The sequence below is a fragment of the Taudactylus pleione genome, unplaced genomic scaffold (genome assembly GCF_031769625.1).
Source record: "Taudactylus pleione unplaced genomic scaffold, aTauple2 ptg000064l, whole genome shotgun sequence".
Classification (NCBI taxonomy): Eukaryota; Metazoa; Chordata; class Amphibia; order Anura; family Myobatrachidae; genus Taudactylus; species Taudactylus pleione.
The window spans coordinates 5,931,875-5,957,924 of NW_028284466.1; the positions used below are offsets into that span (position 1 = coordinate 5,931,875).

The following is a 26,050-nucleotide window of genomic DNA, read 5'->3' on the forward strand; positions in this document are numbered from 1 at the left end:
GGAGCCCTGCCGGTAGTACCTAGCCGAGGGCTGGTGTTACGGCGCCGAGGAAGGGTGATGGAGCAGCAGTGCAGACGTCCAGAGGACTGTCTAGTGCTGCTGCTCTGTAGTAACAAAAATTTAATAAATGTCATAAAAATAAAGCTTGGGCTGCTTAATAGCAGCCACACTGTCTAACGGTAGTCCAGCTCCTGCTGGACACCAACGAAACTGATTTGCCTTCAGGCTGTGGGCGGTCCTCCAAGTACCACCTTCACCCAAATGTCTCCCTGTGGAGCCCTTTGGACCCTGAATAAGAAATATAGTTATCTTGCAATATCGTCACATAATATGGACCTGGGTTTGCAACATCTAGTGCTGACCCTCTCCACAGCATGTACAGCCAATCACTCTTTCACCAACTATTTGAAGAGTTTGCAGCTTCTTTCAAAAGTCTAGCCAATTCTACATTACTATAATATGCTATATTGGCTGTAACACAATACAATGCAAGGCATTAATATAGAGATGTCTGGGTAACATGGTACCAAGTGTTGAGAACTCAGATGTCAGAACTGGATGCACAAACATAGGGGATGTTTAAATCTATATACATTACTATTAAAATTACTAGGGGAAGGGCTTGGGGATTTTTTTATTTTTACCCCAGAAGATTACATCCCATTCTGTTCCACCCAAAGTAAGGGAAGATATGTCAGGTGTGATTCACTCTGCATACAGTCACTAAATATATACACACTGCCTCTGACAGCAGACACAACCTACCACAAGGGCCTTGAATGATGCAGTGGCTCTGAGAACATCTTTATGATCTGGATGGGTTTCCTGTAAAAAGATGAATAATTACTGTCATGGTTTAGATTTTTTTTCCATGTAACTAGATAAAGCACAACACAATATACTAAATAAATCAACTAACATGTTCAGACACATCTCTAGTAAAATATGAACAGGCCCAAAATGTATTATAGGGTAAACAGATGGAAGATAGACAGTACATCAATAGTCAGGTAATAAGGTTACATCAAATGGTCGGCATGCAAATGGTCAATCAGATCAAAAGAGACTGAAAAGATCGACACGTGGTTTTTCATGATTTTTAGGGTTAGGCACCAGGGTGAGGGTTAAAATGATTAAAACATGTGTCAACCTTAATCAATGTCAACATTTAACTGTTGACCATCTGTTGTCACCTTATTGACTTCACTATACTCCACACCTGTATTAGAGTACTTTTTAAACATACACAGATACAATCTTCTAATCGCTATTGATAAAATTACAGATAAAACCATCATTCTTCTCTTTGACATGTTTCAGCAGAGGTATCTGGAAAATTATAATAGATTAAAAAAAAGAAAAAGGTAAATTTTGGAAATCATACCTAAATCACAGACATGTACCACTTAAAGTGCCTACACTAGACGATTTTTTGCACGATTTGGCAGATTCCGACGCATTCCAACAATACGCGATCCTGCGGGTCGTTTGTCCTATCTTCAGATCTTACCTACACGCAGTAAGATTTGGCAATCTCGTTACTGACGCACAGGAAATCGTTAAGGGCGCACGATAGGTCGTTGGTCAGGAAGGAAGGAGCATGGAGCAGTGGGTTAGGATGAGAGCTGGAAGGATTTGATGAAGTAGGGGGTCTTGAGAGCCCATTTGAAGATTTGCAGAGAGGTGAAGAGTCTGATAGGGAGAAGGAGAGAGTTCCAGAGGGGAGCAGCGTAGGCAAAATCTTGGGAGGTGGGAGTAGGAGGAAGTAATCAGTTGGCAGGAGAGGCGGCATGCATTTGTTGAGCGAAAGTGGGTGGGCAGGAGAGTGAAGTGACATGAGATCTGATATGTAAATGGGAGAGGATTGAGTGAGGGCTTTGTAAGCGAGTGTAAGAACCTTGAATTGGGTTCTGAAGGGGAAGGGGAGCCAGTGTAGGGCTTGAATCAGAGGGAGGGCAGATATACAACTTTTGGAGAAGATGGGCCAAGCAGCAGCATTGAGGACAGATTGGAGTGGAGAGAGGTGGGAGTCAGGGAAGCCAGATAAAAGGAGGTTACAAAAGTCCAATCTGGAGATGACCAGCGAGTGTATGTTGCCTCCAGGGTGAGAAAGGGTCTGAATTATTTTTTTTGAGATGGAAGCGGCAGGACTGCAAGAGATACTGAATAAGTGGTTTGAAGGAGAGGGAGGAGTGAAGGATAACTCAAGACAGTGCACTTGGGGGCTAGAAGAGATAGATAGTTGTGCCGTTAATATATAATGAAATTGTGGGAGCTGAGGTTCTGTGGGAGGTTGGGAAGATGATCAGCTCAGTCTTAGACATGTTAAGTTTAAGAAAGCGCTGGGACATCCAGGAAGAGAGAGAGACAGTTGGAGATACGAGAGAGAAGAGAGGAGGAGAGGTCAGGGGGAAGAAAGGTAGATCCGAGTATCATCAGCATAGAGATGATATTGGAGGCCAAAAGAGCTGATGAGTTCACCTAAGAAGATGTATAGAGGGAGAATATGAGAGGTCCAAGAACCGAACCTTGGGGAACACCTACCATTAGTCGAACTGGGAAGGAAGAGGAGGCATGAGAGGAGACAGAGAAGGAACAGTCAGAGAGGTAGGAGGACAGCCAGGAGAGAGCAGTATCGTGTAGACCAAGGAAGTGAAGGATTTGCATGAGGAGAGGGTGATCTACAGTGTCAGAAGGAACAGAGAGGTCAAGTAGAAGGAGCAGAGAGTAGTGGCCCTTGGATATGGCAGCAAGAGGGTCATTGCTAACTTTTGTGAGGGCAGTTTCAGTGGAATGCAGAAAATGGAAACCAGACTGAAATAGGTCAAGCACGGAGTAGGAGGAAAACAGGATTTTGGTACTTACCAATAAATCCCTTTCTCAGATTCCACAGGGGACACTGGAGTCTCATAACAGTGGGTATAGATTAGGGATGTGCAGGCTCGGATAGTGACTAGCTCCTCCCTCGCTATACCCCCCTAAAAGCCAGTCTAAAGGTGGCCATACACGGGACGATTTTTAACACGATTTTGGCAGTTTCTACAGACCAATCGTTTGAAAATAGTTGTATTTCGGAGGCTTCTGCGACCCTGATGCACATCCTCGCCATCGTCTAATTGGATCGCAGATCAGATGGTTTTGCAGAGATATCTCAACTGATCGTGTACGATGCGATACACTTCTATGCATCCTATCCTATGATCTTAATGATCAATCGTACACCATTTGACCACATCTTATGAAGAATTTCAAGGGAAGAATTTCAAGGGAAATCGTACAACTGATCTTACCAACTTTGAATCAAACCGTGTATGGGGGTCTTTAGATAACTGTGTCCGAGGAGAGCTGGAAAGAAACAAACGGCACAGGAGGAGGTGAAGCAAGTACACATAATAACAAACAAACACATAACATGTGTAAACAGGTTCCAACAAACAGTCAACAATGGCTGGAGGTTCCTTTGAGGAGGCCACATAGGCTTGCCTGATGGTCAGATGGATCCAGAGTGCAATAGTCTGCTTGCAAGTCGGCCAACCAGGACAAGCGACACCATACCGGACAAACAGGGAATCTGTTTTCATGATAGATGCTGTCCTATCCACGTAGATCCTGAGGGCTCTAACGACGTCCAGGGATCTGGAAGCTGTAGAGTCCTCTGGAAGAACCAGCACCACAATAGGTTGGTTTAAGTGGACCGCATATATCACCTTAGGAAGGAATGCCATCTGCATACAGAGTTCAGCCCTATCTGCATGGAATACCAAGTACGGAGGGCAACAGGAAAGAGCCCCAATCTCCGACACTCACCTGGTGGAAGCCAGACCTAAGAGAAGAATCCACCTTCCACGATAGGTACTTCAACTTAACAATCTGTAATGGTTCAAACAGAGAAGACTGCAGGAAAGAGAGAACAAGATCCAAAATCCCACGGAGCCTTGGGAGGAATAAAGGAAGGTTGTAAATGGATAACCCCCTGGAGAAAAGTCTGAACATCCGGGGGCAAGGCCAGTCTCTGCTGGGGAAAAAAAAAAGAAAAAAAAAAAAGGACAGCGCTGAAACCTGAACCCTTCAGGGATTCAAGACGTAGGCCCGCTGAGAATCCTGCTTGCAGGAAAAGTGGGAGCCTGGACACCTAGAACGCTGTAGGAGATGATCCCCGCCGTTCACACCAAATCACATAAGCCTTCCAAATATGGTGGTAGTGTTTTGAAGTGATGTCCTTCCCGGCCTGGAGCATGGTAGGAATCACAGTAGATGGGATCCCCTTTTTTCTTAAGTTAGCCCTTTCAACAGTCACGCCGTCAAACATAGCCACCTTAAGTCTGGATAGATGAAAGGACCCTGTTCTAGGAGATCCTCTCGCAGCGGTAGAGGCCAGGATCGTCTATATGCTGTAGACGAAGGTTGGAATACCAAGCTCTGCGGGGCCAATTTGAAGCCACTAAGAGAATCATGTCTTTTTGTCACTCCTGATGCATTGCAGTAGCCGAGGCAGAAGAGGAATCGTCGGAAACAGATTAACAAATCGGAACTGCCAGGGTGTTGAGAGTGCGTCCACTGCCACAGCCTCCGGATCTCTTGTTCTAGAGCAGTATAAAAGGCAATTGATGATAGTGTCTGGAGTCCATGAGGTTGACTTGTGGGAGGACCCACCTCTGAACAAGCTGTTGAAACACCTGGGGATGGAGTGCCCGCTCCCCGAGATGAACATCCTGACGACAGAGGTAGTCCGCTTACCAATATTCCACACCTGGAATGAATATTGCGGATATTGCCACTGCAAATTCCTCTGCCCAGAGTAGAATGCGCCTTACTTCTTTCATTGCCGCCCGACTTCTGGTGCCGCCCTGTCGGTTTATGTACACCACCGCTGTGGTGTTGTCCGACAGGACACTTGACTGCTTGACCCCACAACAGGTGATGTGCTAGTTGAAGAGCATAAAACACTGCTCGTAATTCTAAGATGTTTATAGGCAGTCTCATTTCCAGTGGAGTCCAGCGGCCCTGGAAGTGTTTCTCTAGAGTCACTGCCCCCCCAACACTCTCAGACTCACGTCTGTGGTGAGGAGAATCCAATTCCAACTCTGAACCTTTTGACTTCCAACAGGTGAGAGGAATTCAGCCACCAGAGAAGAGATAGAGTTCTGGGTGCCAGGTTCACTCGCTGGTGAAGGAATAAATGGGATCCCGACCACTGAGAGAGGAGGTTCAGCTGAAAAGGCCTGGAGTGGAAACGGCCGTATGGTATGGCCTCAAAGGTCGCAACCACCTTCCAGAGGAGTCGTATGCACAGGTGCATCAATACTCGACAATGTTGTAAGATCAGGCGCACCATCTCCTGAATGGAAGTTGCTTTTTCCTGAGGAAGGAAGACTTTCTGACCTACCAGAAATTGAAGCCTGTGTTGGCTGCAGATGGGACTTGAGAAAGTTCAGGATCCACCAGTGTCGTATGAGGAGCCTGTGAGTCACCAGTATATTTTGTAATAATTGGTTCCTGGAAGGAGCTTTCAGGAGGAGATCGTCCAGGTAAGGTACAATCGTGAGTCCGAGTCCGAAGGAGAGCCATCATCACAGCCATGACCTCGGTGAATACCCTGGAAACCGAAGACAGGCCGAAGGGTAAGGCCTGGAATTGAAAATTTGAGTTTTCCTCGAGCCCCGCAATGACAGATTGAAGGGACTCCATCTTGAACTTGAATACTCTCAGGTAGGGATTGACATCATTCAGGTTCAGAATAGGTCTGACCAATCCGTCCAGCTTCGGAACCACGAACAAGCTGGAGTAGAACCCCTGCTTTAGCTGATGTGTAGGGACCTGTACCAACACTCGAGAGGTCAGAAGTTTGTCTACAGCTTCTTGTATCACTACCATTCTGTCGCTGGAAACTGGCAAACCTGTGGTGGAAAACAGAGTTGGTGGCTGCATCTAGAAATCAAGTTTGTACCCCTAGGTGATGAGGTCCCGCACCCAGGTATCCAAACAGGATTGTGTCCACACTACCCTGAAAACTCGAAGCCGAGCTCCCACCCTGGGGTCCCCCAGGTGAGAGGGAATCCCGTCATGCACTGGGTTTGGCAGAGGGCTTATTGTCCTCGTGTGTAGAGGTTGCTGTGGCTCTACCCCTACCTCTGGAGCCACGAGAAATGGTAGGTCCTCCTCTGGAATGGCCTCTGAATCCTCCTGGGGCACGAACGAACGGTCTTGAAGAAGGTTTACGGGTAGCCGGAGCAGCTGAGGGGAGATAAGTAGACTTACCCCCCGTAGCCTGAGAGATCCACTTACCCAGTTCGGGTCCGAACAGGACGTCACCGGTGAATGGAAGTGCTTCCACCACCCTCTTTGATTCTGCATCAGCCTGCCACTGTCACAGCCAAAGAGCTCTGCAGACCGATACTACTAGAGCAGAAGACCTAGAGGCGAGTTTACATACAGTACATCTTTTGATGCCTTGCCCAGATAAGCAGCCGACTTCCCGATCTGTTCTGCTAAAGGAATAAGATCCTCAGCTGGGAGTCAGTGTTCTTAATCCTGTCTAGCTGTCTAGCTCAGGCTTCAATCGACCTTGTTGACCCAGCAGCCTACTACCGGACGGCGAAGAATCACACTCGCTACTGTGTAGATGGACTTTAGCGTGTTCTTCAACTTCCTGTCTGAAGCTTCTTTTAAGGAAATGGCCCCTGGTACTGGCAGAACCGACTTTTTGGACAGACGAGACACTGAGGGATCTTCTAGAGGGGGCATATACTCATCCTCAGAGTCATCCGACTGTAGGACTGAGGGTAACAGCCTCTTATCCTGTGGGGATGTCCCCAGGGAAGGGACGCGGGACCTCATGGCTTTTGTGAGCCCCTCCACTGATTTAGCTAGTGAACAAGGCCAGGCTGGTTCAGGGGGAGAAATAGTAGAGATCTGGAAACCGCTCTTTCTTTACGAGAAGCCTCCAGCTCTGCAGACAGGTACGACGTAACAGAAGTGAACTGCGCAGCCCAAGTTGGCTGTTCCTGTGACTGGGGTGATCCTTGAGCCTGAGACTCTGAATCACATTTGTCACACAGCAGGGAGCTAGATGATTGTCCCTGGGTAAACTTTTCTGTACAGTTCTTGCAAGAAAAGGACTTTTGTGAAGCCTTTGATCCCCTTCCAGCCATGGTACACAAACACTGACATACAAACAATACAGTAATATAGAGGACAGTGTAAAAATAGAGACAGATATTATATTGAGAGGAAGGAGATAAGGGAAGAGAGGGCGGAGAGCCACACCCGCTGTTAGCAGTGCCAAAAGCGCTGTGTATAATCACAGCAGTAATATTTACACTGTGCTCCTATCTAGCCTAAACCCCACTAATACACTCACGAATCCTGGGGAGGCTGTCTCAGTCTCAGCGCTGTTGTTCAGCGCAGCTAGCAGCAGCATGAAATGGTCGTCGGCTCTGCTTCTGGAATTACCTGGGCAGCTGGAAGAAGCAGAACTCCACGGTAGGCTCCGTCCCCCACTATGGCGCCCGTTTTAGATGTCTAGTGCAGGGCTGTATATGGTGCCCTGCGGACTGCCTTGCTAGCAAACACCGCCGTTTTGTGTGCCTGGCAACCCCACTAATCAGGGAGCCAGGTTATACTCACAGTAAGTGCCAAGGCTGCCGGTGGCAGTGAGGCTAAAGGCGGACCGCGACGTGCAGCGCATCCTGGTCAACCCCGGAGACAGTGGTCTTTGTAGCCGAGGACCCTTGCACAAGCCGCTGCGATATGGTCCCCCCGGCAACTCCAATGTCGCAGACAAGCAGGGGCAGTAGATGCCAGTCATGTCCTCAATTCTTGTATTCCACATCTTCTTTAACTATATTAAACTAAACTACGCCTGTAAGAAGAAGCCCAAAGTAAGACCAGATCCCTTGGGCACAATACTTGTAGGGGGGGATAGAGGTGGAGGAGCTAGTCACTCTTTCGAAATTTAAAGTGCCAGCTCCCGGTTAGCACACATCTATACCCACTGTTATGATACTCCAGTGTCCCCTAGTGGATGAAGGAGAAAGAAAGATGGTAAGGCAGTTGTAGACAAGGAGTTTGGAGGCAAAAGTGAGGAGAGAGATGGGTTGGTAGTTGGAGAGAGTATTAGGATCAAGGGTAGGTTTTTTAAGAATGGGGGATACAAGGACATGCTTGAATGCAGAAGGGACAGTGTATGGGATGAGGGATGAGAGGGAGAGATTGAAGAGATGGGCAAGATGGGAACAGGCAGAAGGAGAGAGGTAGCAGAGGAGGCAGGAGGGGTTAGGGTCAAGGGGGGAGGTGGAAGGGGAGGATGAGGAACATGGCTTCCTCTCCCAATACAGGTGACAAAGATGTCAGAGTAGATAAGATGGATGGAGATGGGTGGTATGGGAAAGGAGGGGCATAGAAATGCAATTCATTGCAAAACGCATCATTAAGGCCCTGACCACCTCACCGTGAAAGTATAAACTAAATATGTCCAACATGGTTATTTTCACTCCTCTGCAGCAGGTGACCATTTAAGAAGGAGAGACTTTGCTAACTTAACAGGCAGGGCGTTACTTGCTGTGCACAAATGCAGTGTGTGTATTGCTGGATTCACACATGGGGCAGGGTCATCAATGTCATAGATGCTCAAATTACAGCTTTCTAATGCTGGGCATACACTATACAATTATCTGTCAGACATCTGTCCAATCTGGCTGGTAGGAATGAAAACCTGTAATGTATGGGAGCAAATGACATTCGACCATATGGTCCCAAACGCTGGAAAAAGGACTGACTGCTGTGTACAAGTCATTTTTGCACTTTTAGACAACTTGTCCTGAATATACAAAAGGAAGGATGTAAACCAGTACTTAATGTAAGTGAGTAAACTGAGATTACCTCACCTGTTCAAATGGAGGGCAGTGTGAAAGTGACAGCCTCACTACGCGAGAATATCAGCTCTTGTGTCAAGTAACTGTACTGCCTAATGTAATTGCGGCTGTAGTGTGAAGTTGGAAGATAAAAACAAATGAGGTAGGAATTTTCATTTATATCAAGAGAGATGGTCTGGCACATTTTTATTTCCACACTGGAACTGTACAACGCTACACCTGCTGCATCTGCACTACAGGTACTTTGTTGCTATAGTATTAAACCTGCACGTGTGTAGACACATGTGTATTATTCACCCACAGAAGTCCAAAGTGAGAGACACTGAGCTAGAGCTTGTGGCTGAGCCAGAGGGGTACATTTACTAAAGATCGATTTTAATCGATTTAAAATCAATAAAAATCCATCAACATTGTGGTTTTGATTTGTTTTTTAAAGTATTACCAAATGTGTGATTTAACACATATACTAACACTATAAAAAAACATATCAAAAACTGTCTGTAAATGTGTGATTTAGCTGCAGAAACACAACATCGAACGATTGATTTGTATTTTCTGCATGTAGTTGGCTTAAGCTGGGTACACAATGGAGCGATGTCAGGCAAATTTGCCATTTCGACAAATTGCCAACATTGCTCAGTGTGCAGACACAATATGCGGATGCCCGCGGTCTCTAGCGACACCGTCACACCAATCCTGACTATTTCGCATGCGACCTAGTGTCTGTTAATGAAGGAGGGAACGAGTGATCGTTCAGTGATTCATTAATCATGCAATATCTAGGATGTCCCTGGACATTGGTACGATTGCCAGTCGTCTCAGTGTGCTGTGTGACCAGCTTTATTATACCTATATGTGGACTTAAGACGAAAAAAAAATCCTTTTAAACTCTGACGTGTTGTTTCTTTATCTGCCGTGGAGTTGTTAAATAAGGAGGACTGCACCACATTTTCTTTTTCTTCACTGTAGTGATACAGTTTCCGGTGCAGTCGGGTGAGGGGAGGGGTACACTGCCGTTCTAGGAAAAAATCTGTACAAAATATGTTTCAAAGAGCCTGAAGGTAAAACCACTTGAAGAAACTGCTCCAAACCACCAGTAACCGCTCCATCATACGTCACCTAGGGTTTTACAGACTGCTTAAAGGCTTTTACTATAAACAGTCATACACCATGACATATTCAGCTTTTTTGTTGGAAGATTGAAACGAATTTCACTTTTAATTAAAATATATTATTTATTGCCCAATAAATACATTTTACGAACAACCTCTAATATGGCCCATAAAATCTTATGTCATAATGTTAGAAACACCTAGAGGATTCTTTAACCACTTAACTGGCGCATGTGCGACAGCAGCCAACAGTGCTTCAGCTGGCAAGGTCTTATCACATGCGACCGTGCTGCCACATAGCTTCCCTCGGATTTTGAAAAGGAGATCCATTCTGCATTGCAGAACGAATCTCCTCCGACTCCCTGGACCCCCGGGAGTGATGCGGTGGTCTGTGATAGTAGACATCACTACCAGATTTGCGCCCCAGAATGCTGTGTGAACGGCACTCCGGGGCGCATGTGCCAGGGATCACAGTGCGAGGAGGGGAACTTGGTTCCCCTTCAAGCACTATTTGGCAGATATCTGCAAATGCAGAGATCAGCTTCTGCATGGGGGACTGATCATCCGTCCCGCATATGGGGGGGGTTGTATACCCTTGGGGGCTAATAAAGAGAAATATGACTTTGGAGGGGGGGTAAAATAATAATTAAGAGAAATTATACTGGTCACAGGAGAGGAGGAAGGGGGAAAGAGAAATGGTCTTTTTACGGGGGGGGTTGTTAAAGAAAACAGGGACCTTTTTTTCTTTACTATTAATGTGGTCGGGGGGTATTATTATTAGGATTTATGATGGGGTGGTCTATTGCCCATTGGGGGTGGGCAGTTATTTTATAATGGGGGCCTATGGACACGGGTGGATGGGGTTCTGAAAAAAATATAGTCACTTAAATGGGTTACCTACATTCACACAAACTTTAGTGTGTTGGCAAACCCTCCTACCTCTTTTATCTGTCTGCATATTTATAATATACTCCTCCCATGCCTTTATCATATCAGGCGGGATTATTTATTTAATAGGCGCTAGGTAAAATAAAAAGCGTCTATCTCCATATAAGCACATACTATGCACAGGGCACAGCAGAATCATCTCATTCAAATTAGCAACACTGCCTGATGAACCTGACACATGGCTGAAAAAAACATGCAGAAAAAGATTAGTAATTGACAAATATCACAGGAGGGTATTTGGAAGTCAATTCATTAAATTAAATAGAATGTGGAAATTGCCTTTAATAATGTGATGTAAAGAGCACAACGTTGTCATCATATGAAAAGTAATTTTTTTTTTCTGTTCAATTAACTACTGTGCTTAGGAGGTCACTTACTAAAATACAGTAGTAAATAGGAAGGATTAAGTACCTATCATTCTATATTCTACAGTGTACGCACTTTTTACGGTTTACGCACTGTCACGAGGCAAACGTTTTTATGGTGTACGCACGGTCACAAGGCAAAGTTTTGTTGGTTTAAGCACTGTCACCTGGCAGAGTTTCTACAGTGTAAGCACCGTCACAAGGCAGAGATTCTACAGTGTACACACCGTCACATGGCAGAGATTCTACAGTGTAAGCACCGTCACAAGGCAGAGATTCTACAGTGTACGCACCGTCACATGGCAGAGATTCTACAGTATAAGCACCGTCACCTGGCAGAGATTCTACAGTGTAAGCACCGTCACAAGGCAGAGATTCTACAGTGTACGCACCGTCACATGGCAGAGATTCTACAGTGTAAGCACCGTCACAAGGCAGAGATTCAACAGTGTACGCACCGTCACATGGCAGAGATTCAACAGTGTACGCACCGTCACATGGCAGAGATTCTACAGTATAAGCACCGTCACATGGCAGAGATTCTACAGTGTAAGCACCGTCACAAGGCAGAGATTCAACAGTGTACGCACCGTCACATGGCAGAGATTCTACAGTATAAGCATTCTCACCTATGAGAAAATTCGAACGAAAGCCAGTAGGAAGGCCTTCGAATTTGATAGTGGACGAATCAGGGTCTTCAAACAGTACAACGTGGTAATGTGAGATTCTTATCAAACTAATACTAGAAGATTCTTTGGTGCAGTTACAGGCACCTCCACATGAAACAAAGGTTGCAGATCCCAGCTGCTATCATGTAATATTGCTTACAGTGCATGCAGTTGCAGTTCAGTTACTGGGAAAGTTCCAAAAGCTGCTTTTACCTCCATGTGTCTTTCCAGTTCCTGGAGAAGAGTGACATATTTTTCTAGCCTGATGAAGGGTTTGCTGAGGCTTGTGGTCAGCATCAGGATTCCTGGACTAGCTGCTCCTTGTGCTTCCATAAACTTCTCCAATTCATCACTAAACAAATAAGTTGTGGTTACTAGCCAGCATAGTTACTGTGGGTAATAGGCAATGAGAAACACATCAGTAAGACGTCACTACAAAGTGTTGCTACGTCCATAGAGCATATAGGTCTATAAGAAACAACGCTCATCAGTAAACGTCACTCATACTCAAATTATAAATGATAAAAAGGTAAGTACACATTGGTCTTTACCTGTGAAAGATAATGTGCATATGATCATTCACATGAAATCTAATTATCAGGTCTTCCATAATAAATACATGTGCATATTCGTCTTCAATGTAAGGTGGATATTATTATTAATAATAAAAATTATTTTTATATGACCAAACTATATGTGACAGTATTTATTATAATAGGGATGACCATGGATGATGTGTAGAGTTCCTGGCCCAAACGATTAACTCTGGCTCATGGGAGTTTATGGTCAATAACTTTTTTTTCTTCGCACCCACAGGAACGCTTGATGCTGGGGTCAATGTGGTCATCAGCAGTGACATAGCAACAACTAATATTATTATATCAACAGGCAATTTTTCGCAAAGTACTGCTTGGCACCTTTTAAATGATTTAATTTTACAATTGAGGACTGAGTATACCAATGCGTGCCAATTAGATCTATTCACACGTAACTGGCAGCAAATCTCATTAGGTACAAAACAAATGGCAATCCCAGTGATCTTGGTAGGTAATATTCAGCTGCTGAATGGGACTACCAGGAACTGCGCCTGGCGAAGAGCACTATATCCCCCCCTGTGTGCACCCATCTTCCAGCTGCACTATGAGCATCCCATGGGATCAAAAGAGTCAAATGGACTGATGTATCCAACTTGACCACATAAGAATAGCCGCTTAAGTGGAACAGCCAGCTCTGCCCATAGGCATGCCAGGGGCCGTGCCACACAGACAATTCCTTCTCCAGTTTTGAAAATAATGATTTTCTGGGCTGCTGTATTTAGAAATAAAAGGCTTAAAAAGTCTGGCTTACACCATAGCGTTTGTGTAGCAGTGATCACTAGGAGAATGCTGGGGACAGCATAGACCTAGACTTGCTTCTCTTGAAACTGTTTTGTTTTTTAAAGTCGCCAAAGAGTGACAAGTAAAATTATGGAAGAACAGGTTGTGATTCATCAAATGTCCTTTAAATACTTCTTTCATAACTCAATATTGTATGGAGTTATTTTCTGTATGCTTTAACCGAGTTTTCAATGTGGACATAAAAAAATTGGAGATTTGCACTTTCTAAATCGTGAATAAATAATGTGATTTGGTGACAGAAATGATATAAGTGTAAAAAGAAAAAGAGTGAAATCATTAGTAGTCTTATAAAATGCAACATATTGATATAAAAACAGAGACACAGGCAGAGTGATGAAGGCTAGATAATGAAGCCAGTTACTTACCTGTGCTGAGTGAGAACATTAACAGCTGTGGGGTGATTTGCACAGTATGCCAAATATAAACACTTAAATTGATTGAAAAAACTCAAAAAACATCCTCCAACTTTTTGATGATTTTCTAGTACCCTGTAACAAGAAAATGTTCATATATATCAACATAATCAGACAGCTCAGTAGAATGTATTAATTGTACACAAAATACCTGTTTTCAACTGTCTGAAGTAAAAAGCAGATAGTTCTGTTACTTACTTATGCTGGGAATATACTAAACAATTATCTGTCAGATATCTGTCCTGGTTGGAATGAAAATCTGGTAATGTATTGGAGCAAATTGACAATCGAACATTTGCTCACAAACACTGGAAAACAGACAAAATTGAACATTCAGCAAATTCAGCTAAATAAAACAAATTTAACCAATCTGAATAATCGTTTTTGCCTGTTTTCCAGTGTTTAAAACCATATAAATCGACTGTCATTTGCTCCCATACATTACCAGATTTTCATTCCAACCAGCCAAATTGGACAGATATCTGACAGATAATTGTATAGTGTATGCCCAGCATAAGTCAGGGTCTGTAACTAATGTGTGTTTCTTCCATCATAATTCAAAATGTACTGCCACCTTTTATGTATTCTACTTGTCAGCTTATTAGTAAGACAGTGACATCTAGTGGATGACCATATAACTGTTTATAAATAATTGTATGGTAAATGTGAGTAAATAGTTGTGGAATAAATCTCAAAACTAAAAAAAAGACAATATACCTTTTATATACGGATATAATGTTTAACTTTGGAGCTGGTATGTATGTTGTAGCAAAAGCTAGCATTACTGTAATGTATGTGCAGCATTACCAAATATATTACAAAATGAGCATTTACACTGTGTGACAATACTCTGCACATTATATTATAACGGTTATTCGTTAAGTCATCGATAGAACCTAGAATCAAAGATATGACAATCATTGATTGATATCTACTGCAGATTCTTACTTTGCACATTCTTCTAAGGCCTGACATAGCATTTGCTGAAATGTGCAGATTTCCTCAAAATTTCCCAGCAGTGATGTTATGTCTCCAGCACTCAACCTGAAAAGCAAATGTATTTGTAGAAGTTTTGGATAATAAGCACGATGTCGGTCTCTTCTACAATAATAAACTTGCAAGCAGTAGTTTGACAAATACACTGTTAGACCAAGGATTACTCTAGTTACAGAAGAGGAGTACAGGAGCCAACAACAGCAATTTTCCAGCTGGAAGGAGCAGCAGCCAGGTAAGTTAAGAGAATACAGAAAACTGCATATTCTGAGAGCCACTGTAAGGAATAAAGAGAGGTTCTGGTTGGGGGCCTATCAATATTTTATTACTGGACACAATATGTTCTAGGTACACAGACTAGTATAAAAGACATTTGTTGAGCCAGAATAAGACCTCATGGGACTCCATGGGCAAAATAAAAGATCCAGCAAAAGAGCCCCAGACTATCACACTTCCTTCTCCATGTTTAGCAACTACTGTCACAGGGGTTTATTTACCAATATTGGCTAGGAAAAGCCACCCTTTCCTAGCGCATTTAAGTCCACAATTGGGGTATTTAGCTATTAAAAGCAATGCAGTTAAAAATTTTGATCTTAAACGTGCCCGGAAGTGGCGCCTTTTACAAATCGGCTTGTTAGTACATAATCCCCACACACTGTGGAACTATCCTTTCATCTACTTGACAGCATATAAAAACCTTGTGTGATTAACAAAAGATTTCAAATTAGATACATCGTCCATAAATCCTTCTTGCAGACTTCAGTTGCCCACTGACGGTGCTTCATGGCCCAGGCAAGCCTCTTTTGCATAAATACAGAACAGCTCCAAACTGTTACCCCAATACTAGTTCCATGGAAAAGGTCTTTTTTTTTTTTTTTTCTTTTTATAACTGTGAAGTCTATATTATTTCAGTTTTTGCCAACTTAAACTTTTTGTTTTTAACCTCTAGCAGTATAACCCTGCCCTTTGTACCATTTCAGGTCATTCACTGGACTTGAATTGCTTGAATTTCAGTAAAAGTAAAAAAAATGGGGGTGGTCTAAGACTTTTCACCAGTAGCGTACTTTTTTGGAGGTGTATCTTTTGCACCTAGTATAGGGTAGCTGCATGCTGATTCTGATGACTAATAGTCAATATAGGGTTGTGACCATATCATACAATAAGAAAAATCAATAACACTTTATTGCAGTTTGTACTGGAGGCACTTCTGGCAGAAAAATACCATCCAAACCACCACCACCACCACATAGACCACCCAACAACATGGGAGGAAACATTCCGATCACAGGACTGCAGAACAGTCCCCACAAATCGGGACGGTTGGGAGATATGCATATGGTAATTTCCAATAAAACATCATAAGCAACTATGTAAACGAAACCTTCTATTTCTGGAGTTTTAATAGGCCTTATAGAATAGTAGGGAATATAAATATAAGCTCCAATTGGCAGGTGATTGACTAATTACTCTCTGTACAGAGCTGTGCAATATTATGGCTCTACATAAATAAATCATAATACAGGTTGAGTCTCCCATATCCAAAATGCTTGGGACCAGGGATAACGGAATATTCCGTATTTTGGAATATTTGCATAACATAATTAAATATCTTGGGAATGGGACCTCAATATACACACAGAATGCATTTATGTATTATATACACCTTATACACACACCCTGAAGGTAATTTTATACAATGTTTTCCAAAATTGTGTGGCTCAAGAAAAGTTTGTGTTTAGAAATTAAATTAATTTGTGTTTCATATAAACCTTATACACACAGCCTGAAGGTAACTTTATACAATATTTTTAATAATTTGTGCCTTAGACAAAGTTTGTGTACATTGAACCATCAAAAATTAGAGGTTTCATTATCTCAGTCATGCCAAAATTATTCCGTATTTCGGAATATTTGGATATGGGAGACTCAACCTGTAAAATGTTCTATTGTTATGAATGTGAGTATGCTATAAGAAACAATAATCCCTGTTGATCTAATTTTAAACTTCAATTTAGGTGTGGGTTGCATTCCCAACACAGAAATATGGTGCAATCTACATAAATACGCAGTAACCCATAGCAACAAAATACATTCTAACATCTTCCCTTCTTCTACTACAAATAATACATAGAAAGTAAACATTAAATTGCTTGCTGTGTGTTATATTTGTGCTTAAGGGGTCTCTTCATCATACGATAAATGGCCTGTTAACCATGCAGAAAAGCTAGTTTCTGCATTTCTAGGTTACCGGGCCATTCATCATTAGGGGTCCTAGTAGGATCCCCTGATATTCAGCAAACTCTGAAAAAACTGAAAGTTTATGGAGTTTGCCTGCTAGAACAAGAGTCATCTTCAGAAGGCGCTTGTTCTCGTAGCCCTGCACCTTCCTATGGGAAGGAGTTCCAGGGATGCGAAGATGGATCCGAGTCGATCCCTCTGCCACCTCCTCACTGACTCCCAGGCAGCTTTGCGCATGCGTGACCTCAGGTGCGTTGCGCTACTAATAGCGGGGACAGCTGCTTTTCGGCAATGATGTGCGGTGAGGCGAGGCAAAGCCTTTCCTGTCACAATATACTCCAGCGTTTTGACTATAAAAAGTATAAGAAAAAGTAAAATATTATAAATATGTTCTGTGTATTATGCTAATCATTTTTATAGTTAAAACTCTGGAGTAAAAAGTGTATGGCAGGTGAGGCACTGCCTCCCCTGTCTACCTTTTCTGCACATCACTGATCAAAACACTATTTCCTCCTGCACCTTTGTATAATGCCCTCGGGTTCATTTATGTGTAAATCTGGCTCTGATATTAGCCAGTGCCTCCCCAGCCATTTACCTCACGTCACTGCTTTTCGGGGCAGCTGTCACCGCACCGGAGCAATGATGAATTGCTCCGGTGTTAAGTATCTCCCGCGGCGAGGTGAATAGGTCTCTAAATATGATACAGAGAGTATTTAGAAAGTGGTAGGATATAAATATTGGGCTTTTATTCATTAAAAAAAAAAGCTTCTATTAGCCATATCCAAATCCTGATTTAATGCAATTTTATTGCTTTTAGATGGTGCAATTACAGATATTATTAGGTCCCTCATGCATTATTTGAATATGTAAACTTGCTTCTATATATGGTCTGTATTCAACAGAGAATTCTGTAAATATGTATTTGGTATAACCCTGATATGTTGGTGTTTATTATATACAATATGCCATACAGCAGTTTGTACATATTATATTTTGTTTGACTCCAATGTAAATACAAACAGGGTATTTAAAAAAATAAATGAATAAAAGTGATATATCTGTGCAGTTTGGAGGAATGTTGTTTGTTATGCTGCCATCTTATGCATGCAGAAATTCATTATGCACAAGTTACAATACATAATTGCATCAATTTCCTTTTAAGTGAGAGCTAAGAATGTGAAACGAGACCTCCCTCTTTCCTTCCTATGGTTTTACAGATGTAGGCTGAGCTGAGAGTACAAATAATGCCGATCACTCAGCAGTTCAGATAAACACTCCGATCCACGGAGCATTTATCCGATCAGTGTGATCCCCGTAAACACACTCTTGTACTTGTGTACGTTCTTCAAAGGATCAGGAGGCATCTTCAATATTAAACTGCACATAAGATGCGATCTCCTGATCCAAACGTTTACAGGAGCGTTTTAAGCCATTTATTATCTAACGCTCCTGTATACACACCTCTACAATTATCGGCCCGATCAGCTGATGATTGCACGCTCACAGCTCCCATCCTCAGCTCCACAAGCTACAATAATCCTGTATTCCCAGAGGCACACCATGGAGAGGGCTGAGCTGCGCTGCGCTGCTTTCACCGCGTCGCAGGGTCCCCACATGAGGCCTAGCCCTGCCCACTGCGGCAAACCACACTTCTGACCCCCATGGTGTGCGCGCCAATCAGCCCCAAGATGAGAGCCTGGCAACGTTGCCTGTGGATCACAGGGTGCCCCAGACACTGCAACCACAGGAGGAGGACACCAAAGAGCTGAAGACGCCGATGGTCGCTATCTTTCCGCGAGTGTCATCTTATCGCCGGCACACTACTCTACTAGACCCTGCCTGAGTCTGACCCCTCCACCTGCTGCCGAGTGAACTTGCGTGGGGGAACGACTCCATCTGCTCCCTGCGGATCCCAGCTGCCTCTGGTGATCAGTGCCTCTGTGTATCACAGTTACTGCCCCAGACCTCTGTATGGTGCTGATCTTCTGCTGCTGTGGATGGACGTCTATGGCCTTTGAATCCTGCGCGGGTTCCCCACTCTGGCAGTCTCCACCAGGTTCCTTGCTGTTGCAGCGGGATGGTTCTGGTGTTTTGGCCTCTGCACTGCTCTTCTTCCTTGTGATGCTGCAAACAGTGGCTTATCGCTGGACTCACCTACCCACTTTGTTTGGTACATTTGATCTAGATTCTACTTTATGCCAAACTGCCATTTGCAACATATTAATCAAGATGTATCATTTCCTTCTGTTTAATTCTGTTGTATTTCTGCTTGCCATATGTTGATACTGCCCCCTACTGTCTCTCCTAACTACCACTTCATGGCCACATCTTCTCTTGTCTCTAATTTCCCACCATATATTATGTTTTTGTAACTTGCTCATCCTGCCCTCTGTAACCCTTGTAGTGCGCCGTAGATGGCTGCCTTGCTTGGTACCTTCAAGGACAGGATGAACAACCCATTGAGCTATCTATGCAGTGGGTATAAATGTTAGCTCACTGCTCATTTTATCCTGGTATGTCGAATTTCCATATATTGCTTATTCACTCATTGCAAACAATGTAGTGCACCCAACATGGATGCCTCGCCTGGTGCTCTGTGTAGAGTGAACAATGCATGGTTCAGAGGGTCTTGCAAGGATCTCGCCTAGTACTCTTATCTCTCCCATTGTGTCTCATCAGTTCCAGGCCTTGCTCATTTTGCCCAGTGTAATCCTATGTAGTGCACCTAAAATGGCTGCCTCACCTGGATCCTTTGTGGATGGGATGAACAGTCCCTTTAACTAAGGACCCAAGATGGCTGCCACACCCTTTGTATTACCGCCATGATCTCTGAATTTCACACATATCTAACCTATTATTATGTTCATAGTTTCTGTACTGTTTTGGAAATCTAAAATCGCTGTGTTATGTTCAAACTATCTGTTAAGTGCCTTGAGTCTTATTGGAGAAAGAGCGCTATAGAAATAAATTTATTATTATTATTGTTATATCGGGTGATCGGCCCGATGATTGTATACGTATGTACCCAGCTTTAGATTCCCAACTCCAAATTATCATTTATACAAGAACTTTTTCTTATGCTCCCTCCACTCTGTGTGGTGCCCAAATTTCACTATTTGGCCATGGGAATAGGAAACGTGTGACACTGTCAGGTCAGATGGTCCCTGGAGTACTTTACATATTTACTGTTGCTCAGCCCACATCACAAGGATGGATTAGTGAAGCTGAATTCCATTTGGGATTAAAGGGGTCTACTTACTAAGCAGTGTTAGGAGACAGAGTGAAAAGTGATAAGTAAGTAATAAGGTGCCAGCCAATCAGCTCCCAACTGTAATTTTTCAAACACAGCCTGTGAGATGACAGTTGGGAGCTGATTGGCTGGCACCTTATCACTTTTCACTCTGTCTCCCCAAAGTCTACTACAGCAGTAACAATACTACTAATATTTAACAAAACGAAACACAATGCCCAAATGGGCGACACCCCATGTAATGTCAGGTAGAAATAAAAACAGACAATGGTGGAATTTTCTAGCTAAACAAGACTTGGAGTCAAACACAGTTAAAGCAGCCAAATAACATACTTATCATATGACTGAAGAGGCCTGAGGTAAGATGACAGGAGTAACTGAAGTTCTTTAGCATAGCTTCGCTCTGTCTCCACAATATTCTGCACTACCTTCAAAAGAGCATATAAATTATATTATTCAACAATAGAAGATACCTACATAGCTGTTATACAGGAATCCCTTCATACTGGATCCATAAGACTCATAAGTGCATTGTTTTATGCTGGTCAGGATACCAGGGGTTGGAATCCTATAACCTTACCAGGGTGGCTTGATAAGACAAGCCATAGTACCAGAAGTACCTGGCTATCTCTCAGGAAATGTATAATAAGTCTCTGTCCTACAGATACACAGCCTGACCACAAATACCCTGTTAGCAGTGCAGGCTTACCATGTGGCATTGTCTCACATATGAAATTAATTCTATAGGGGTACATGCATGTCCAGTGTTTGTGAAGCAGTTGAATAGGAGGGATTATGAGGTATGGAAGGAGAAGTACAGCAACACAATGAAAAAGTTCTCCCAAGCAACTAGCGCAATCAAAGCACTTATTATTCTGAACCTTTCAATGCATTTTATAAAGTGTCCATGCATGTGATATCTTTGGCAGGAAGAAAATGTGGATAGTTAAGACAAGCAATGAAATCTTGCTGCTCCATAATTTCTCAAATACGAATAGGATTCCCTTTCTATATATTTGTGGATACAAGCCAATCACATTTCCAGACAGCACACTGTGGGTGAGAATTATCAAAGCTTGGAGAGAGATAAAGTACCAACCAATCAGCTACTAACTGTCCTTTTACAGGCTGTGTTTGAAAAATGACAGTTAGAAGCTGATTGGTTATTACTAGATCTCTCTCCAAGCTTTAATAAATCTCCCCTTATATGTAACATTTTACAATAGATATATGGCAAAATGTAGAACTAAAATGTGCCATTAGCAGATCTTCTTCTCCCATGACATATTGCTATAATTATATAACTTATCAGGTTATGAGGGTGCGGAAAATATAAAAACTCTGTCTTTCGAGGGTGGTTGTTTTATATAAAGTTGGATCCATTTACACCTTAGTTCCTTTTAGGGCTTTGCAGAAACACGGCTTACCTAACTTTGCTTTTTCTTATACAACTGAAACATTTTGGCCATTCAATCTCCTTAACATAGTACGAATTTTAAGTGTTAATTTTTCAGAGAACTGGTGCCCTTGGGCCCAAATAGTTCTTACTATGCAGAGGTCTGGAGAGTATTAGTATAAGAGGAATGTGTAAGAAAGCAGTGCTCATACAGAGGTGTACCCATACACTTTGCCTCAATATGACATGCGGCGGTAGATGACTGGCGCGAGAGAGCCGCGCTGAGGGGTGTAGCATCGTGATTTTCTCTAAGTTTGCATCTTATTCGCACCAGAAGACGCAGTAAAACACAACTCAATCCAGTGGCGGAACTAGAGAGTGGTGGGCCCAGGTGCCCATTCCTGGCACCCTAACATTTTTTCACCCCTTCCCCCCAACCAGTATTAAATCCAGAGTCTGTCCTGCTGCCCAGCCTTGTTTCTTCACCACTCCTCACTGCCCCGCCAGTCAGTAACTCCAGTCTGTCCAGCCCCAACGTGTCAGCTTCATTCTCTCCCCCAGCCCCAGCATGTGTCCCAGGCCCAGTGTGTCAGCCTTATTCTCTCCCCCAGCCCCAGCATGTCAGCCTCATTCTCCCCCACAGCCCGTGTGTGTGTCCCAGCCCCAGCGTGTCAGCCTCTTTCCCCCCCCAGCGTGTGCCAGCCTCTTTCCCATCCAGCCCCAGCCTCTTTCCCTCCCCCACCCCAGCGTGTCAGCCTCTCCCCCCCTCCCCATACCAACGCAACTTACTTACCTTATTTCCTTCCTCTTCTACTCCTCTCGATCCTCTCCAGCAGCCTGGCCCCTTGTTATGACGCGGCGCGCGTGAAGTCATGACGTCACGCGCACCGTGTCATAACAAACGGCCAGGCCATGTTGGGTGTCTGTCATATTGGAGCTGGAGCAGCCAAAGCGGGTCCACTCCGGCTCCAATTTTTGTTAATGGGGACCAGGTCGGTGGGCAGCGGTGCTGTCGGATGCAGACGGCCATGGGCCCTTGCACCACAGCGGGCCCCGGAGCAAGGCACCAGCTGCACCGCCGCTAGTTCCGCCCCTGACTCAATCTGTACCAGAGACGCCGGGCTGCGGCTTTAACCACACAGAACTTTTTTATAAATGTATAAAGAAAGACGCAGATTAAACACAATGGAACATGGCGTGAAAAAAACCACGGCTGCTGCATCGTAGCACTTCGTATACAGATTAAAACGCATTCACACACAGATGTACAAGTCTGGCATATCAAATTAATGACTGCAGTCTCATTGAGCTGTTTTGTCACATCGCATTGCAACGAACGTACATTCAAGCAAAAAACAACAAAGAAAAAAAAGACATGAAAAAGACGCTCGGCGCAAGCCAAGTTGCACAGGACCTGGAAAACAGAGAAGGGATGCTTTGCGTTACTGTGGCAGTAGTGTATGAGAACATGTCTGTATATTGTTTGTTACTTGTTATCCTCCTATGGGTACTTTGCTGTTTATTGCTATTTTGGTATTGTAATACTTAAATTTTTTTTCAACAAGCTATTTCGATACCATCTTTCTAACAAAACTGTAACATTTTGGTTTGTAGCATTTAAATTTGTATTTAAACAAATACTACAGCCATGACCAAAAATATTGAGAATGACACAGGTATTGGTTTTCACAAAGTTTGCTGCTTCAGTGTTTAGACCTTTTTGTCAGATGTTACTATGGTATACTAAAGTAAAATTACAAGCATTTCATAAGTGTCAAAGGCTTTTATTGACAATTACATTAAGTTTATGCAAAGAATCAATGGGGGGTCATTCAGACCCACTCACGAGCGGCAGTACGCTCGCAAGTGGGTCGATGTTACCCACTGCGCATGCGCACGACGGAGGGAGCTCCGTCGTGCGCATGCGCGAGACCCGGCGAGCGAAGGACTTTCCATCGCTCCGGGTCTCGCACCAAAGGGGGCGTGCTGTCGATGTTGATTGACAGCACGGCCTGCCAGACGGAGGCGTTCCCATGGGAACACCTACCGTCTGAAGTCGGCCCCACTGACATCACTAGTGATGTCAGTGGGAGTGATTTGGGCTCTGATAGAGCCAAAATCACTCCTGGGCTTGTGGTTGAGAAACCCGACCACAGGGTTTCACTCGCAAGTCCGATGGTCGCGATTGTCAAGACCATCGCGACCATCTTGTTGGACGCTCGTATATGCTGTGGGTGGTGACCCACAGCTATACGAGCGTCCAGGAGGACGCTCCATTTTAATGGAGGAGGGCCCTGATTCAGAGCGAGCGCTCTGGTCAGAGCGTCCGGCTCTGAATCAGGGCCAATATTTGCAGTGTTGACCCTTCTTTTTCAAGACCTCTGCATTCGCCCTGGCATGCTGTCAATCAACTTCTGGGCCACATACTGACTGATGGACGACCATTCTTGCCTAATCAATGCTTGGAGTTTGTCAGAATTTGTGGGTTTTTGTTTGTCCACCCGCCTCTTGAGGATTGACCACAAGTTCTCAATGGGATCAAGGTCTGGGGAGTTTCCTGGCAATGGACTCAAAATTTTGATGTTTTGTTCCACGAGCCACTTAGTTATCACTTTTACCTCATCTTGCTGGAAAAGGCATTGTTCATCACCAAACTGTTCTTGGATGGTTGGGAGAAGTTGCACTTGGAGGATGTTTTGGTACCATTCTTTATTCATGGCTGTGTTCTTAAGCAAAATTGTGAGTGAGCCCACTCCTTTTGCAGAGAAGCAACCCCACACATGAATGGTCTCAGGATGCTTTACTGTTGGCATGACACAGGACTGATGGTAGCGCTCACCTTTGCTTCTCCGGAAAAGCTTTTTTCCAGATGCCCCAAACAATCTGAAAGGGGATTCATCAGAAAAAATAACTTTGCCCCAGTCCTCAACAGTCCAATCTCTGTACCTTTTGCAGAATATCAGTCTGTCCCTGATGTTTTTAATGAAGAGAAGTGGCTTCTTTGCTGCCCTTCTTGACACCAGACCATCCTACAAAAGTCTTCGCCTCACTGTGCGTGAAGATGCACTCACACCTGCCTGCTGCCATTCCTGAGCAAGCTCAGCACTGGTTGTGCCCCGATCCCACAGCTGAATCAACTTTAGGAGACGGTCCTGGCGTTTGCTGGATGTTCTTGGGCGTCCTGAAGCCTGCTTCAGAACTATTGAACCTCTCTCCTTGAAGTTCTTGATGATCTGATAAATCAGTGATCAGGGAACAGGGGTAAATTACCCCACATGGGGTAAAAATTAAACTCCTGGGGGTAATGGACAGATAGCCGGGCATGCATATGAATCAGTCTATAATATAGAACGATTCATATGCATGCCCGGCTGTGCCACAGGGAGGCTCTAAGCCGGACGCCCGCTGAGATGTTATTACCAGCGGGCACCCGGCTGCTTACCTGCAGCGCCGCGTTAGCTGGAGGCTGGAGTTATCTTCTGAACTCCAGCTTCCGGTTCTCTCCATGTGCACTATGGGAGAGACGTCATGACGTCTCTCCCATAGTTCCGAGGAGCAGCCGGGCGGACAGGACGGCGGCGGATGCAGGAGCAGGGATTAAGGTAAGTGTTTTTTTTTTCTTTTTTGTACAAGCGGAACTACAGGGGCACTATATGGGGGCACTACTACAGGGGCATTATATGGGGGCATTATATGGGGGCACTACTACAGGGGCATTATATGGGGGCGCTACAATATGATTTCCTTCCTTTCAAATCAAGGGGGTAATTTTGGCGTATCTAAATATATTTTGGGATAAAAGGTAAAAAACTTCCCTGACCCCTGCGATAAATAGTTGATTTAGGTGCAATCTTACTAGCAGCAATATCCTTGCCTGTGAGGCTTTTTGTGCAAAGCAATGATGACTGCACGTGTTTCCTTGCAGGTAACCATGGTTAACAGAGGAAAAACAATGATTTCAAGCTCCACTCTCCTTTTAAAGCTTCCAGTCTGCTATTTGAACGCAATCAGCATGACAGAGTGATCTCCAGCCGTGTCATCATCAACACTCTCACCTGTGTTAACGAGAGAATCACTGACATTATGTCAGCTGGTCCTTTTGTGGCAGGGCTGAAATGCAGTGGAAATTTTGTTGTTGGGATTAAGGGCCTGATACAGAGCCGGACGCTATTTGCCGACGGTCGTTCCAAAAAAGGGGCCGGCTATTTAAATTGAGCGCTCACTCTTTGCGGTTTGTTGACGCCTCTATGTCTGAGTGAGCGAACGAAAAAACAAGAGATATGGTAAGAACTTACCTTTGTTATCTCTGTTTCTACGAAGTCCACAGGGTCCACAGGGTTGACCTTGGGGTTATAGCTGGAACAGGATCCATGGGCACCACACAGTTAAGCTTTTAG

General features: G+C 44.0%; 1 protein-coding gene across 3 annotated transcripts in view; it reads right to left on the reverse strand.

Moving 5' to 3' along the window:
• ARHGEF6 (Rac/Cdc42 guanine nucleotide exchange factor 6) overlaps positions 1 to 26,050 on the reverse strand; it is a 133,303-nt gene that overhangs the window by 53,163 nt on the left and 54,090 nt on the right. For all 3 annotated transcript variants that reach the window (XM_088465777.1, XM_088465775.1, XM_088465778.1), the window contains exons 7-11: positions 20,591 to 20,685; positions 14,725 to 14,820; positions 13,729 to 13,851; positions 12,180 to 12,318; positions 766 to 825 (exon numbers count right to left, since the gene is read on the reverse strand). In XM_088465777.1, the coding sequence (XP_088321903.1) occupies positions 766 to 825; positions 12,180 to 12,318; positions 13,729 to 13,851; positions 14,725 to 14,820; positions 20,591 to 20,685 (513 nt within the window). The remainder of the gene's footprint in view (positions 1 to 765; positions 826 to 12,179; positions 12,319 to 13,728; positions 13,852 to 14,724; positions 14,821 to 20,590; positions 20,686 to 26,050) is intronic.